Raw genomic sequence first — 16,522 nt, 5'->3', positions numbered from 1 at the left:
CTGTCTACGTACACGCACTTACACTTTTATCTTTTCTCGTTTACGACCAACATCTGACCTAATAACTTTTCTACCGTGATATTTCATATTTCGAGTTCTCTATTTTTGTTCGAAAAGGTTGATTTCTTATCGATCCCGTAGCTGAACTTTGATCCCTCGCAACGTTTCTAAGCGAAACACGCTGTGACATTTAATTACCGGATGTCGATATTCAGCAGCGATTTTTGTTCAATACGCCGTCATAATTCTTTGTATTACATTCTGCGCGAACTCTGCAAAGGACGGTCCGAGGGCACAGATCGAAAGGCAATTAAAAAGTACAATAGAATTAAAGAGCATGAAAATCGCAACTCCATTAAAACGTCATATTATTTTTATGCGTATTCCGTTTTCGAAAGTTTTCCATTGTTATTTATTTTTGTTGCATCGACGACAGTATCGACGCGTGTTCGATGTCGTACGACATCGATATCGATCAAGCAATCGTTATAAAAGTATTGATATCGAAAATTGCTAGCAGCCACTCGAGATTTCGATACCTTTCGATAGTTTCTATCGAGCACTTTTGTATCGAATGGCTCGAGTATCATCGATACCTATCGTATCGGTCCCACGTCGCTAGGAATGGGATCAAATTCGATATGTGCTCACGAATCCGATATCGAACATTTTCTATGGGCTCGAATACCGCTAATGGGAAATTATACTCGTCCTTCGCGCTTACGAAATACTCTATCCGTACGAGAACATAGAATTCAAGCAGCATAATGCGTAGAATTTCTAGCAAGATACAAAAGTTTATTATCCACTCGATCGAGTTTGATTCGACTTGGACGTATTGATGTTTTCCGCCCAAGAACTTAACGGAGAGTTCGAGATCTATCTCATTTAAGTTCCAATCTACTTGGAAGTGCTTGCTATTGTTTGTCCAAGTACTTACGGGGAGTTGAAATCTAATTAGTCAGGATTCGAACCTACATGCGAGGTGCTTGATCCCATTACTATTTAGGGGCGTTTCTCGCGGCTCCTTCCAGCGCGAGGGGTCAATTATTTTTACGTACGGGTCGAACGAAGCCGAAAAGTCATTTCTATACTTGCCACTGGATTTATTTCCACGCGATCCAACGGGGAATGCTCACCGAAATGTGTTGCCATTAATAACAGGAACGATTCATTCGATCGATTTACACTGTCAATAATAAAACAGGTATCGTTCCGTTAAAAATAGATCCGATGCACAACGAAATATTATTTATTTAAAAGATTCGCGCGACCCCCGGAGCTTAAATGCTCGCTCCCGGATAAATCGTCGGACAAAGAGTCGCGTATTTTAACATTCGATTATTTAAGTATCCATCGGTTGGACGAATCTCGAAGCGGGGTATGTTATTACAGTTTAATATATTCATGAAGTCTGAAATATTATGTAGCAGAAAGTATCGAGTGGTATTTAGGGGGTAGTTTTTAGAGTTGCCCCAGACGGACGCCATCGATCGAAGGTTAATACCTAATGGTCTGAATTCCATCGTTGGGGTAATCAGTGGCGTTGATTTATGGCAGCCGACGTGTAAACCCAAAGTCGTCGGACGTCCGTCACGCCCGGTAGCCTATTTTCGTGCTCGCGGAACAGGGCCACCGGAAGGGGACGTTTGTTCTCAGACAGTTCCAAGTTTACGCGAATCGATACTAAACGTCTGTCTTCGAGGACTGGAATCGTATCGCGGAGCCTCGAACACCCGTAACTGTCTCCGAGCCATTTCTCCAACTTAGTTCGGCAAACGTTCGCGCATTTCCATTCGTTTCCCGTCACCGAGCAATCAGTCGCGCGAACTACCCCCCCGACTCGGGCCAGCTTAGGCGTGTCGATTAATTATCGAAGGACCCATCGCGTACTCCAACCGCAGCAATTGATTTTTTTCGAAACCACTTTCAATCTGTTGAATCTTCGTGAAAATCTGTTTCGGAGAATTATTCGAAAGCCACTCGAATACGGTCTGCCAGAGCCTTTTCTTTCGAAACTACGTGGTTCGTGTGCTCGTTGCACGAGGGTCTCTTAGATTCGAGGCACTGACCCATAAAAGTCCCTTTGGCGACTGCGTGCGACGTGTCAATTGCATTTTTTACTCGTAGCCTTAAGAAACATAACGAACCGGAAATGCGCTAGCTGGGGTCCAAAAAAAATGGCATTGTCTCTCTGGAAAGTAGCGTAAACCCAGCGACACGACGTCGAGCGTAATAACGGTGGATTGACTTTTCTGAAAATATCCACAGTATTTTCCGTGGAAATATGCTTTTTTTTAAAGGGGTTGTACACCGCGCGATCAAAAGGGGCTGTTGTGTTTTCTTTATACTAATTAAAGAATGCAGCCATAGAAGCGTTGCAGGCCTCGTGATGGATTCATGAAGTTTATGCTGCCTTTCAATGTCAGAAACTTCTCTACCCCCGTTCTGAACTATCGCGCGACAGAAAGTCGATAGTATGCGTCTAGTCTGAAACAGTCTTCGAGGCATTTCTCCAACTTAGTCGGAAGAACGTTCGCGTATCACGGTTATCGCGTATACGTGTATACGTGCACGGTCTCCGTTCGTGGTGTTTCAAATCCGTGGACTTCACGTGCGTGTCTAGGATCGATTTACACCGACGCGAACTTTAACCGCGCGATAAAACAATTGTCCACCATTAACGTTCAACGATTGTCTATACGTTTCAACTGTAGATCCGAGATACAGACACATCGTTAGAAAAGAATATCGATACACGTTTTCAGGCTCATTTTCATATAGGGTGCATTGTAAAATTCAACCCCTCGGCGAACGATCTAATTACAATTCTTCGAGCGTGCAGAATTTAATTTTGTACAAAGTTCGTACCTGGAAGGCAAGGGGTTAATAGCGTAATAAAGCTCAACAATTTTTTAATCGTACCCTGTACAGTTTTCTTTTGTACCGCATAAAAATCAGGCGTACATTTTCAAGTCAATTCGCTCGGAAAATATTCCAAACTCGAGCCTGCAGGGAGCCTCCGACAATCGGCGAAAATTTCACCGGAAACAAAAGTCGAGGGATTTCATAAAAATCCGTGGCTCGAAGCAGCGGTTTTCACTCAATTTCCATTCGTTTCCGTCGTTTGTCTTCCGCGAGCAATCAGTCCCGGTTGTCTGGGCTCCGATCGTCGAGGAAAACCACCCCTGGTCGCGGGGGATGATCGACCGCGATGTCTTTTCCCGGCGAACGTTCCAGAAAACGGCATCCGTCTTAGCATTCTTCCGAGATTACACGTCTGGTCGGCGAACGTCGATGTCCAGCTGGCAGGATCAGGGCTGTGCCACGAGGCCCCGCACCCCTCGGGCCGCGAGGAACGCGGGAACGAAGTATCGACCAGCCAAAGCCATCCCCGCCCGGTCGAAGCTTCCAACCCTCACCCCCGACACTCTCCCACCACCTTCCTTGCTCGCCTTTCTCGTATTTTCCGTCTCCATCGCCATCCCCCGTGCACCCCGTGCCGCTTCATAGACGATAGAACCGCGACCAGGGGGACCAACCACCCCCCGCGTTCAAGGGGGTGGTTTTACGTTTGGACAGGTATCTTTCGGAATTTATCAGAGAAAAACTATTCCACCGATCGTCTTCAAATTTGGCACGCGTGTTTATCGCGTGTCAAAGAATCGCTGTGAATTTTTTTATGTTGATCCGATTCGTACAACGTTATTAGATTGATCATTTTTTAGAGAAAAGTGATGAGTCGTTGTCAAAGTTTGTCCCAAGGGGCAATTTGCACTTTGGTTGCGATATATGTATAGAAATATTGTCAACCATACCAACAGCGGTCATTACTTCATTGTTGAATTTAATCTTTGCTGAGAGCAGCGAGAGTTCCATTTGAAAAAGAGTCTCGTGGTTGCCAGATGGAAATCACGGTATGGAATAACATTTGTTACGCACAGCCGGAGGGTTGAAACGCGTATCGCGGCAAAAATATCACAGTTCACCCGGATCGGATGGGTGTCGGTGGACGGCCTTGGAGGGCCAAAAACATGTCCCGCTATCCTCGTATCCGTTGGACCGAACGTGCTCGAGGACCCACTGGTTGCGTAATGGCCGTCGAACGACCGGGGAGAAGCAAAGACCGAGGATTCCCGATCAGCCACCCCATTCCGGCTTTTGAAATTCCTCTTTAGTCCCAGTTTTCATAAATAAAGCAACTTTGCTCGAATAAAATCCCCATCGAGCGCTCCCCCTCCGGGTAATCGCTTTAGGATTTATTTCAGGACTCGGTTTCCCTCGTTCGCGATCGCCAGGGGGTTGAGGGAATGGACGTAGGGGGAGGGTCGAGGCTCGCGTGGATGTGGGTCGACGACATCGCCGAATGGAATCGTTAATGTATCGGTGTACGGGCCTTGTCTCGGCCGTCAAAGCCCGAGCGTAGCGACGATTCATTCTTCCTTTCACTCCTTTTTATGTTTCTTCTTTTTTTTTTTTCCCGCCACGGCAGCTCTCCTTTTTGCATCGCGGCCGCGGATGAATGCGAAACGTCGGCAGAACTATTGCAGCCAGTCTCGGCTCGCCGCTCCATTGTTCTACATACTGCTCCGGCAGACAGTTGACACGGAATAGCGCGACACAGCGATACACACGCGTGCGTCGACAAAAAGGCGAAAGAAAGCTTTCAAGCGACGACGAACGAGAAATAAAACGGGGAACAGGGGGGACCGGAGGGGGAAGGCAGCTTTGTTCGGCCGCCTGGCTGAAAATGCCTTGGGGTCAGCGTGAAAGAGGATTTATGACAGTCCACCGATCGCGGAACCCGCGTAAGGAGGGATGGTCGAGTTCGTTGGAAATTGGAACGGTTCGATCTGTCCACGGGCCAGCGTCCATCCAATGCACAAAATGTTATCGTTAACGCGTTCATTTCCACGGACCACCATTTATATAACAGTTGTCCCTTTGTTTTATTAAATCGATGTAACATTAGGGTTGACCATTCCGCGAATAATAACTGTCTCGATTAGATCCTGATGGCAGTCGCGATCGGTGATATCCGTTTTACGATCTAATTTGTGCGCCGCGAATCCCAAGAATGCTATCCTCCCCTGTGACGCAGTTGACTGTAATTAGAGAATGTGTAGGGGAGCGGGAGGGACCGAATTCCTGTTTTTTCGCCCTAAACGAACGAGATCGTAATACGGTAACGGCTTGTTGGGGAACACGGGAACCAGGCGTCCCTAGGGAAATCACCTTGCGAGCAATCCGAGGCCGTCGGTTAGCCACAATCCTCCTTCTTATCCTTACGATAGCGGGCAATTCCTTCGTTCTCGGAGCAGCCGGGAAGAACTTGGCGATCGTTAGCTTCATGTTCGCGTCGTTAGTGTGTCAGTCGGTTCTCCGAATCGTCCCGGACAGGACGTACCATTAGGGCTCGTTCGGTTTACAGCTTCTCCAGATCCGCGAGCGGCTTTCACGTTCTCTAATTTCAATACAATTTCGACGAACAAAAGCTCCTCCCAAGGGACACTTTTAGCGACGAGAAATTCAAATTTTAAGTTCCGCGGCTTTGTTCGGTCGACCCTGCCGCCCGATTCAAAATCTCGAACGGTCGTTTAGGGGGATGATCGTTGTTTGAACAGAATATTACGGATACAGTCGAGCGGGTTTGAGACTCTCATTTATATGGGGGCTTTGTATTCCCTAGTGTATGTACCAACATTTTTGGGACGTTGAAAAAACAAGAATAGTCAAGATTTATAAATACAGCTTTGGAGTACAGCAATTTGGAAATAATTCGTTGAAAGTACTGCTATGAAAACGCGATCTTAGATCGCGGTGCAAACGCGTAGGGGTAAATTGTTGAAGCAATTACCGATGGCAATCAGCGTGCTCGAACGAGCATTTTCTGGCTGATCATTCGACCCGACCATGCAGCAAAGAGTTAAGAGGTCATGCCAGGTTAAAGACGTGAAATATTCATGGCTTTTGAAAAATGTATTTCGCTGGAAATGTATGTTGAACATATTTGCGCTCGCGGTGCGCGAACGTAGCGTATTTGCAAAGTGCAAAAATATTATTATTTCAACCGGAAGTTTGTTTCTGTTCGAAACGGTGGTATTTTCTCGTAAGTGGCACACGGAGGTCTGAAAATAAAATTTTTACATTATTATTCGCGAGTACCTTTATTAAGGAGATAGTCTATAGTGGAATAGCAAGGATATTTTTGTAATTTTATAAAAGAAATAGTATTTGAGAGTTAAATTACACGAACGAGAATACAGGGTGCACGATTCGGAGGGAAGTTTCAGTGATTGCTCGCAGGGCGGCGATTTCTTAGGAAATTCCTCGAAAGAATAGGATTCTGATAACGCGGGGGGTAGCGCCATTTATCGTATCGCGTAACCTGACGGCATGTACGCATGCACGCGGTTCACGATCGGTAGTTCGAAGGAAGTAGGGCGAGCAGGTAACTATGCAAAGTGCAGGAACACGTTTTACGATGTATCACGTGACACTGATCCTACGCTATGACCCCGCGGGTTACGATTCTGCAGAACGTGCGCGCGCAACCACCTACCCCTAAGACAACCGATGGTGTTTCACGTTTCACGATAAGATTGCTTTCGAAAACTAAGCTACCTTTGGTTCTCCAGAACCTATAATATTAAACGGAGTTCTCAAAAATGTGTTTGAGTCTGATTGATTCATTATCTCGCATTTGTAAGTAAATTTATTGCCAACGCTTTGTTTTACGAGTCGATTCAATCCTGTCACTTATCGAAAACTAGAACTTTACCGCTCGGAAATAAATAGTTTGCGTGGGACCAGAAAGTTGGGCACAAAACAATGGCGCGTTGCCAAAAGATTTTTACAAAAGTATGTTAAGCCAGCAGAGCTGATAAAACCCCTAAACGGGGTTTAGTTTAACCCCTAGGTAATAGGGGATACTACAGAAAAGTTTAACAGAGTATTTTGACCGACTTCGTAAATGTACACCCTCGCAGAGTCTCCTTGACGTTTATTAAGGATTCATAATCTGACTTTGGAAGATTCGAGTCCCGTCACGTTGTTAAAAGTTTCCTCGGTCCATCGGGGATAACTCGATGAATTCCTAGCCAGTGATTTGGGCAACCGAAAGAAAAGATCAACTGCATAAGATTTGTTAAATCCTTTGCAATATTTAATGGGAGTTTTTAAATTCCGGGCATAGAGATATCGTAGTTAATAGATGGTCGAAGGAAGTGGCAGTATATCAAGCGGAGGTAGGTCAGCTTCGCAAATAAACAGCGTTTCTTGACTCCTGTAACGTTCGATAAGGATCTTCCCGCGGTTTGCACGCAAGAGCGTCGTAAAGTTCCTAGATACTTACTAGACGTCACGAAGAAGATACAATTATATGGCTGAATAAATTTTGTTCCAACGGGCGAATTCCGTGAAATTTCTACTTACACGCCGAGGGAATGAAACGATAGATCAACCCAATCGAGGTCCAACGGGGAAAGGTCACTTTTGCTAAGCATCCCTTTCGTGGTACTCGATGAGAATAGTTTCTATCGATTTTGCAATCACTTCGATACGCGTGTATTTGTTTAGCAATTTAAAATATAGAGAGTGTTTCATAAGGGTGGTCCTGCAAATGTGGATTAATTAGTTAGTAGGTTTAATTCTGCTAAATTGTTGAACGAGTATGTTTGTTCGATTTGGGTGAATTGGAGGTGCGTCGTCGAAACAGAAATACACGCGAGCGATCTCGTTTCCGTTTGGTAGGCTGCTAGGGGAATCGATGGACGATAAAACGGGTTGCATCGGGACACGTTTATAGCCGAGGATCCCGGTGTGCACCGTGTACTTACGGACGCGATCGTAGGAACGTGCACCGTGGCTGCTCGTGTATTTAAAGGTATCGACGTGTCGTCGCAATGGCGGTGCAAAGGCGCAACGTGTCGTCGGGTGGCAGGAAACTGGGCTTTGAAGGCTCATCGTCGGTCTTGCACGCCCTAGTTGCACGTCGTCGATTCAAGGCCGTCGCTCGACCACCGTTTCTGCGTCGATGGCTTCCTCTCTCGTCGGTGGTACCCTTCGTGTTCCTTCCTCCACGTTCGTTCGTTCGTTCCACTTCCTCGCGTCCGTCGTGCCCGCGATTTTCAGAATCGAATCACCGGCGAGGAGATAACCAGAAGTGGAAATGCGCTTTTTTAACGAGTTTCGCGTCGCGAATCTCGACGAGCCTTTTTCTGAAACGTCCGCCTTTTAGAGCGTATGGCCACTCGTTTACGGAATAAACGAGGTTAAGAGTCGGAATTTTGAAGCGTGCGTAGACGGGGGATGAATATAGGGGTCGGAGGGTGAGCGAAGATTATATTTCGGAAATAATTATTCACGGGGGGGGTGAAAATAATTGTTTTCCTTTGTATTCTACCGTCAGCCATCCGGACCTGATTTGAATTTTGTCGAGACGAATAAAAGGGCGAGGAGCAGTATTATTAACTAAGAGAAAAAGAATTGTGTGTTCACGTGGGAACGCGAGAGGAGAAAAAATACAAGGTTTGGAGGGCGGAGGAACCGTCAAGAGACTCCCGGAGCGAACGAACATAGTCTGTCTCCGCGTTTCTCGCGATTAAACCCGGCAGCCTGTTTCGCCATACTTTTTTACAATTACGTACCCGGCAGTCTTACGGTATCGTTCTCATTTTCCCTGCTATTTTTCCTCCCTCTGTGTCCGTGGCTCCGGGTCGGAATGTAAACAACGTGGCGTAGACAAAACGAAAATGGAGTCGGTCTCCGTGGAGGGAAAAATAGGTTGAGCGTGCCCTTTGCCCGCTCCAGCGTGGAGTCACGAGTGAATAACGATGACGTTAGCCGGTAGAATGGCACAGCGATTAAAAAAGTCCCCTGGACGGTTCTCCTCTCTTCATTTTGCTTTCGTTTTCGCCTTATTCATCTCTTCCTCCCCCGGTTCCTTCGGGCGTGCGTCCCAAGACCAGCGCGATAAAACTTTATACACCGTTCCACGTGACACCAGATATTCATTAAGTTGGAGGGGAGGGGGTCTTGGGGGGGTCACGCGGAGGAATTGAATGTACTTGTATTGTGATAAAGCGCACCCGACAAATCCCCCGATGCCTGCCGAGAGGATTCTATCTTTAGATCGAGAAATTTCGTTCCTCCACCTTCGTCGACCGTGCCACCGGCGCATTTCAATTTTCTTGGAATCTACGCGCGGTGTCTAACGTCCTGGCCGTTCCGTTCGCTCCAATCTGATTCCACGGGACCATAATAGAATATTTCGCGAAATCTTCGCGAGGCCGGATCCTCTTTCACCCGGAATCTGCCCCGTCGATCGGTCGCCTATCTTCCACGGCGATCGTCAATCGTCGTTTAACCGGGGACGAGTCGCTGGAGGGTGCCAGGATCGAGGAAATTTCATTTTTTAAACCGTCAAAGACTATTCATCGCGACTATAAAAAATTTTTACATGCTCGCATTCTCCTGCAATTTTTTTTTCTACGAAACGTGTAAAAGTCTAGGTCGACTTACGATTTTTTCTAAGGGGGGAAATAATCTTGAAAGGACCCTTTTGAATCCGTCTCGAAAATAGAGTCGCGGCTTGGAACAATCAAACGTTCCCGCGATTTTCGTTAATTACGCGCGTTTTCCGCTACTGGCACGGATGATCCGCGTCGCAGAAGCTCGTTTTAGTGAACAAAACAGGGACGATTCCGCGCCAAGTGCCAGTCGAGTCGAGCGTTCGCCAAGCGCGATTAATCGCGGGCGCAATAGCGCCCGGCCAAGTGCATTCGATACCACGAATTTCTACGAGGATCGAGAATTGCCGGCATTTATTTTGTTCTACCGTCAACGATTTTATTTACCAAATAGAAAACGTAAAGCTAAAGAAATAAGATTGAAAAGGAATTGTTCGTAATGTGTAACCATCGATACGGAGGATTGCTTTTAACTTTCATGCATTTGTCAGACTATAATGGTAAGAGATTTTTTGCAAATTGATACGAGGATCGCGGGAATCGAGCACAACAGCCCTTGGAGTCTATCATAAAGCTATTAGCGAACGAAATCGTATAAAGATTCAATGGAATATTGTTGGTTAAGGACGTAAGCACTACATTATGCAAGCAAAAGAATGTAAGAACGTCTATAGATCGAAGGTTAAGGTTACCAACGACGGAATTCGGTAGCTAATTGCGGTATATTTACTTACCAATTAATCGACTCGTTTGGAACTACGCTGCAAGCATTATTATTGCTTCGTGCTACATTATACAGAATTGGAAACGTCTCGAGCTACGTAAAGGAATAAGAAGGATACGAATCTTTCAGGGTGTAGACTTCGGAACCAGCTTATCATCTTTTGTCGAGTACTTGTGTTCCTGTATACACAGACCGACTAACAATGAGCAATGTAAGGGTTAATCGACTTCTGGAATAATCAAACAATAAGAACGCAGGTTGATCGACTTGGGAAATTAGCATTAAAGCAACGACGTCGATGGTGCGAACAATAGATCTGCCCGGGGTCGAAACTAAAATGTTAACGATTCTTATGGGTTAATAGACTCCGATCAAACAGAGTGTAAATTACCTCGAACCCTGGAGCTAGCATACACCTTATCTAAATTCAATTCAAATCCTTCTTATAAATCTACTCTTACAATATCGCGGGCTAATACTCTGGAAGGGTTGAAAGGGTACAATCGATCGTTCTTGAAATTACGATGCTTCCAACAATTACAGGTTAATTAACCCGACTCGGATCAAATAGAATCTAAGCTAAATTACCCCCAAACCTGGACAGTAGCCTAGAGCTTATCTAGATTTCGTCTAAATCCTCCAGATACAATCAATCGGACGAAGCTCGAACAATAGTCTCTCCTGAAATTAAAATCTCACTTCAGAAACGAACAATGTGGATGACGATAGGGGGCTAATCCGACCCACTTGCTCGTGAAATTATGATGGCAATTCTGGGTTAATCAACTTGACTTAGATTAAAGGTCTACTCTAAATTTCAACTAAATTCCGATATTTTCCAAAGCACTGCGAATACACGGCAATTGATACAGCGTTCTATCTTATCGAAAAACCCTATAGAAACAGCTGAATTATACTTGTTGGAAATATCAAAGGATGAAGTTAAATTACTCGAATAGCTTAGACCCGGTAATCTAGATCTAATCTATATCCTAACTAAATCCTCCCGATACAACCAATCAGTCAAAGCCCGAACAATTGTCTTGCGGTAGACGTAATCTAGATTTAACCGGAATCCCCTTTATACAACCCCGAATCGATCAGACCGCGAACAATCGCGTTCCTCGAAGTTGAAACAACCAGTGTCAGTTCTGATAACGGTTTAATCGACTTGGCGGGGCGATGTAGGCGGAAACGAGGATCGTGGAAAGTCAACATCGAAGCGGGGGAACGGTGTCGATGACGTTGGAGGGTTTCGAGGAGCGTACGGGCCAGGAGGCAACGGTTCTCGAAAGAAGCACGTGATCGCGGGATCCCTCGGTGTATCGCGTAGGTCACCGTGCAATCTCCGGTAATGATTGGTCTCCATGGAGACTGCTGGCCAAGCCTGCCGCCTCGCCCTTTTTCATCGCGAAACGCGCGGCGTGACCAGCGCAGGAGCGCCGCGGCGCTGACGCGTACCTGCAACGACGCCGACGCCCGCAGGATGAAACATTAAAGTTGCGTTTGCGCCGATGCGCTCTGCCTTGAACTACTTAAGGAAGGATACGCGCGACGAACCTCCGCAACACGATCGCGTCCTCGTACCCGGGCTTGACCTTTCGTCCTACCGCGCTTCGCGCCTTTCCGCCATTTTTTCTTTCTCTTTCTACGCCCAGGGGATGATGGATGACATTCGCGGAGTTCACGCGCTCTAGAAGCGTTCCTCGGAGTCCTTGGTTTATCGTTTTCGAAACTTGGGCCCTTAAAGTCCCTAGAAATTACCCTGGCACGAAGCTTTCTTCAACTTCTAAGATTCTGGGATCAAAACTATGCATTGTAGATCTCATATTCTGCTTTGGACACCAGGGACATTGGATGGTAGGTCGAGTGCTTGCGAGAAAGGCGAGACTCGAGCGTAGCCCTCTGTTGAATGAAAGTCCATTAGTATTTCTACGTTTCTACCGATTCTCAGATTGCTGAATAATCTTCGAACGATAGCTGGAGTTCCCAAAACGTTCTCTGTCCAAAAGATGGGCATTTCTGACATCTTTTTTTCAGTTGAAACGCGAAAAACGAACGACTGTTTGTCGAAGCTTGCGCCAGTATCGAGCGGAGTTATTTTCGCGTCCGGCGTGAAAACTCCCGGCAGCAGAGTACTTAACGAGACCCTTATTGTTTTCAACGAAGTCGTAGAAGGAATCAACGTCCAATAAATTCTGCCAATTACCCCGACGTCGCGTAGAGCCCGACGACAATTCGCCGCCGTAAAGTTCACGGGAACAGTTTCACGATTCCCGCGGGAACGTTAGCGCGATTACGATTTTTCCGGTGGAATGGACCGTGACGCGAGTCTCTTTTCGCCCTATTGAGAACCAATTACGATCGAGCCATTACCGCGCCTCGTTTTCTTTGCGTGCTTCCACTCCCCGGCTGGCAAAAACCGTCGATTTACGACGCATCGACGCTCGTCCGTCGACGTCTCAATCTTCGTTTCTCGCGCTCGTTGAAGGATTTAGACCGCGAATAGGAAACCTGTTGCCTTTCGAACTAATATTAACTTTCCGAACGATGCCAGGAATATGTATTCGAGGGGCTATTCCGGTTTAGAATTTCGAAAAAAATCTTCATCGCCTGGACCAGAGATTTCTATTATTTTTTTGAACGTGCTAAAAATGGGAAGAATTCATTTGTCCAACGTCATCCTTTCACAGAAGGGAATATTAATTTATTTTATTCGATTCAGAGGCGAAAACGATCGCGCATTATCGGCCTGCGTTGCGATGGTGGTTGCCGGGAGATCCCGATCGTGGGAAACAATCAACGGGACGCGAATAAATAACGGTTCTGGGAGCCGGTGCGAGGCCGTAGTTTCAATTTCTGCCTTCTTCCGTTTGCTAATTGCATCGAAAGAGATCTGGGTCATCCTTCGCCCACCGTGGCTTCGTTTCTTTCGCCGATTATCCGTAGACAAAGCGCGGCCTAAGACAAAACACTCGCATTTCGAAGTCCATCCACGCGGTACTTCGTCTTTCCGTGGTTATTAATGTCTGTTGGTTGACTCGGTCCGCCAAGATTCTCCATCTTCGAAAACACCAACCCTTCTCTACGGTGAAATGCATTAAAAGAATATTCGATTTTTACTTTGGTTCTGATTCTCTTTGGAGTGCACGTGGTTGCGAGTTGACGATACATACGTCGATTGCTATTCGAGACGAAGCTAGAAGCGCGCATGATCGGCGGAAACAAGGTGACAATAAAGCAACTTGCTTAGCTACTTAACCTTCGAAAGCTTTAGTGGACATTGTATCCCCTATAATCCATAGCTGAGAAAGACTTAGCGGACAACAATGTGTCCTATAGTGCTTAAGGGTGCTTAACCTTCCGATCTTCCATTCTAGCTGGTTCGCTAGAATGTGTTCCCTTATCGTTGTCATACGGCTTAACCCTACATCCTACGATTTTAGTATCTATCTACCACGTATGATCGATCGTTTTCTTTCCTAAACACGCAATAGCGTCTATAATGGTCTATAACGCGTCTATTAATTATAAGATCAGTCACCAATTCTTTTCTGTTCCCCATTTGTGCATCTTTTAACTCTTTTAAAACCTTCATTAATTGTTTTTTCTAAAATAAAGCTAGTCACGAAACTCAGGTTCGAAACGTGGTCAAAGTGTTTATAAATATGGCCCAAGCAGAGTTTCCCGTTGAGCACCGCTAGTTTAAGGGATAAATACATATGTACGTATAATACATATACGGTAGATAGGCGTAGCGGAAAGTTTTGAGAGAGGCTGCAGCCGCGAAGCTGCAGTCAGCTTAATTAACAGATTGGCTGGAGCGCTTTTCGTCGGCGAATATTCGTTGAATGTTTCATCGCGTTTCGGGCGTTCTAATATTTGATGCGCATTAACGAAACCACGTTTTGGGCTGTTTCAGGGGCGCCTTCTCCGTGGTGCGGCGATGCGTCCAGAAGAGTACCGGCCACGAGTTCGCGGCGAAAATTATAAACACGAAAAAGCTCACGTCCAGAGGTAAGCAGAAACCATTTTCCAGCGAAATCCGATCGCGATCCGATGCAAAGCTTCGTATTTGCAGAGGAATAGTCACGTTGCACGATGTTCACGGCGCGTGGTGCTGTTTCGTCACGTGTTTACACGCGTGCATTTCAACTATTTCGCTGGTAACTAGGACTAGTCGAACATTACCATTCCGTGATCCATAGAAACTCTATTTTGGGATCGTAAGACGATTAAAACGAGTCTGTTGTTCGAGAGTTGATTTTTGAACAATTTCTTGGAAATGTTTTTCAAAGAATTCGTCGATCCACGAAACAATAGAGATACAAATGCTAGAAGGACCACCGGTGGCGACATTTCTATAATTGTTTCGCGGTCGTAAATTCTCGAAGCATTAAACGTCCCGTACGGCCCCCACGAATTAAGTACGGTACAGTTGGTCCCAGATGGCTCAGGTGCGTCGTCATGGTTCGTTTTGCCAGCGGGCACATGGTAATTATTTCTGTCCGGAGGCATTGTTCGGGCACTTCTCGCGATTAGACACGGAATCGCGGAAAGAGCCGGGCCTCCGTACGCGAAGACTTAGCGTCTAAAAACAACGATCGACGCCGTTGTCAACCTGCCAACATTCCATCGCTGCTAACAGTTGCCAGTGCCGCGGCGATCCCCGGTCCAGGAAAACAACTCCTTCTCGATGGGTGAAACTCGAGACGAGAAATGATCGGGCAACGGTCGGAAGCGCGGCTGCGGAAGCCAAACGACCGTCCTAATCGAATCAATCAAAATATCGGGACGAAGCAAGCGTTATCCGATAAACGGCATCGCGTACCCATCGATCGAACTTAACCGGGCTGATCAGGACCCTCACAAACCGTACACCAGCGATTATTTACCTTTTTCCTGGAATAACGTTCTCAAAAATTGGGGATAACATTTCTGAGATAAACTTTAATTTTTATAAATTTTTTGTTCTCAATTTCGTGGAGAAGTTGCACGTCGAATGTCTGTTTTCGTAATTCTGTGCTCGACTTCGGTGTTCCCCGACGATCGTGCAATAACCACGGCTACGTTTTACGACGCAGAATGGCAATTTTCAGTATTCAATTCGAGAATATCCGCTTCCGTTTCCGGTGTCTCTCCACGGCCCCGTTCCGGAGCTCCTTCGGGTTCTCATCGTTGAATTTAGTACCGGAAGGATCGTCACTGCTGGCGGATCTAGAACTCCAAGGGAAGGGGGTAACGTAGAATAGTGAAAAAATTCTAGGATTCCGAATATACGAGTTTGTATATTTTGGAGGCAATTGGAACATTATATTGCATTTTTTTTATCACAGAAATAGATTAGGAAACACACCTAAAACCAATCGATGTGTTTGCCTGTAATATTTACTTTTGTATTATTAACAGAGATTCGTAGTGAGAATTCTTTCAGTTTTTTTTTAACATGGAGAAGGGATTTACGTTTCTCATAGTCCTTTTTCAGCTTCGTATTCGCCACTGGTCGTTGTTGGAGCTTTCGTATCATAAGCTCCATTGTCGCTATCAATCGATTCGTTGGCAACGATCCTAATGTGCGCTCGCGTTGACTCATTCGCGTCTCGCAGTTGTTTCACGGAACTCTAAATATACGGGAAGGTGTCTGATTCAGGGAGAACATTGAGATACAGCGTTGCTGCGACGCCATTGACAGAAATTTCTCAGAATTTTACCGTCCAAATCTCGTAACAATTGTCCAAAACTTGAATAAAATCGTAACTCTCGTTACTTTGCATAACAAGACAAGGAAATCCTACTGTTACGTGATAAAATTATTAATTTGGACACGTCGCGTACTCGTCGGTTGGAACACGTTGTGCAGCACGTGTCGAAATTTATAATTCTATCGCGCGACAAAAGTGTTTCCTTGCCTCCCAATGAAAATTACGCGTTTCGCTAAAATATAGTCGATGAAATTTTTCTTTCGTCGGGAAACTTGGTGCAAAGGGGCTCGAAAGCTAATTACGGTTCCGTGTTTCTCGGTTCAAATTATAATACAGTAGCTTCTTGCGGGATTTTCAGAGTCACGTTCGGTTATTTGGCTCATCCTTTACTGGTCTACGTAGAACAGTGTTCGCCAAGCGGCGCAAAATATTTCTTTCGAAGCCGAAGAACTAATCTCAGAGCGTTCCAAACGCGAAGCAATTTTCACCCTGAAGTTTGATTGATGAAAGAGTTCGTCGCTTCGCTGACCCAGATGATCTCCTTGGAAAGAATTCCAGTTTTTAGCGACTTCCTTTAACAGCAAAACTTTTCCTCTCTACGTTTTTTTTTACAACGAAAAATATAA

The 16,522-nt window shown here is 45.8% G+C and overlaps 1 protein-coding gene across 7 annotated transcripts in view; it reads left to right on the top strand.

Moving 5' to 3' along the window:
- Nucleotides 1-16,522, top strand: part of LOC122396323 (calcium/calmodulin-dependent protein kinase type II alpha chain) — a 127,999-nt gene that overhangs the window by 32,239 nt on the left and 79,238 nt on the right. For all 7 annotated transcript variants that reach the window (XM_043394617.1, XM_043394626.1, XM_043394634.1 and 4 more), the window contains exon 2: nt 14,117-14,211. In XM_043394617.1, the coding sequence (XP_043250552.1) occupies nt 14,117-14,211 (95 nt within the window). The remainder of the gene's footprint in view (nt 1-14,116; nt 14,212-16,522) is intronic.

This window comes from Colletes gigas, unplaced genomic scaffold (assembly GCF_013123115.1).
Source record: "Colletes gigas isolate AHSC1104 unplaced genomic scaffold, ASM1312311v1 Colletes_gigas_Sc00001, whole genome shotgun sequence".
In the NCBI taxonomy this organism is placed as follows: Eukaryota; Metazoa; Arthropoda; class Insecta; order Hymenoptera; family Colletidae; genus Colletes; species Colletes gigas.
The sequence above is the reverse complement of the archived record's forward strand: the minus strand, read 5'-3'. Positions and strand labels throughout refer to the sequence as shown.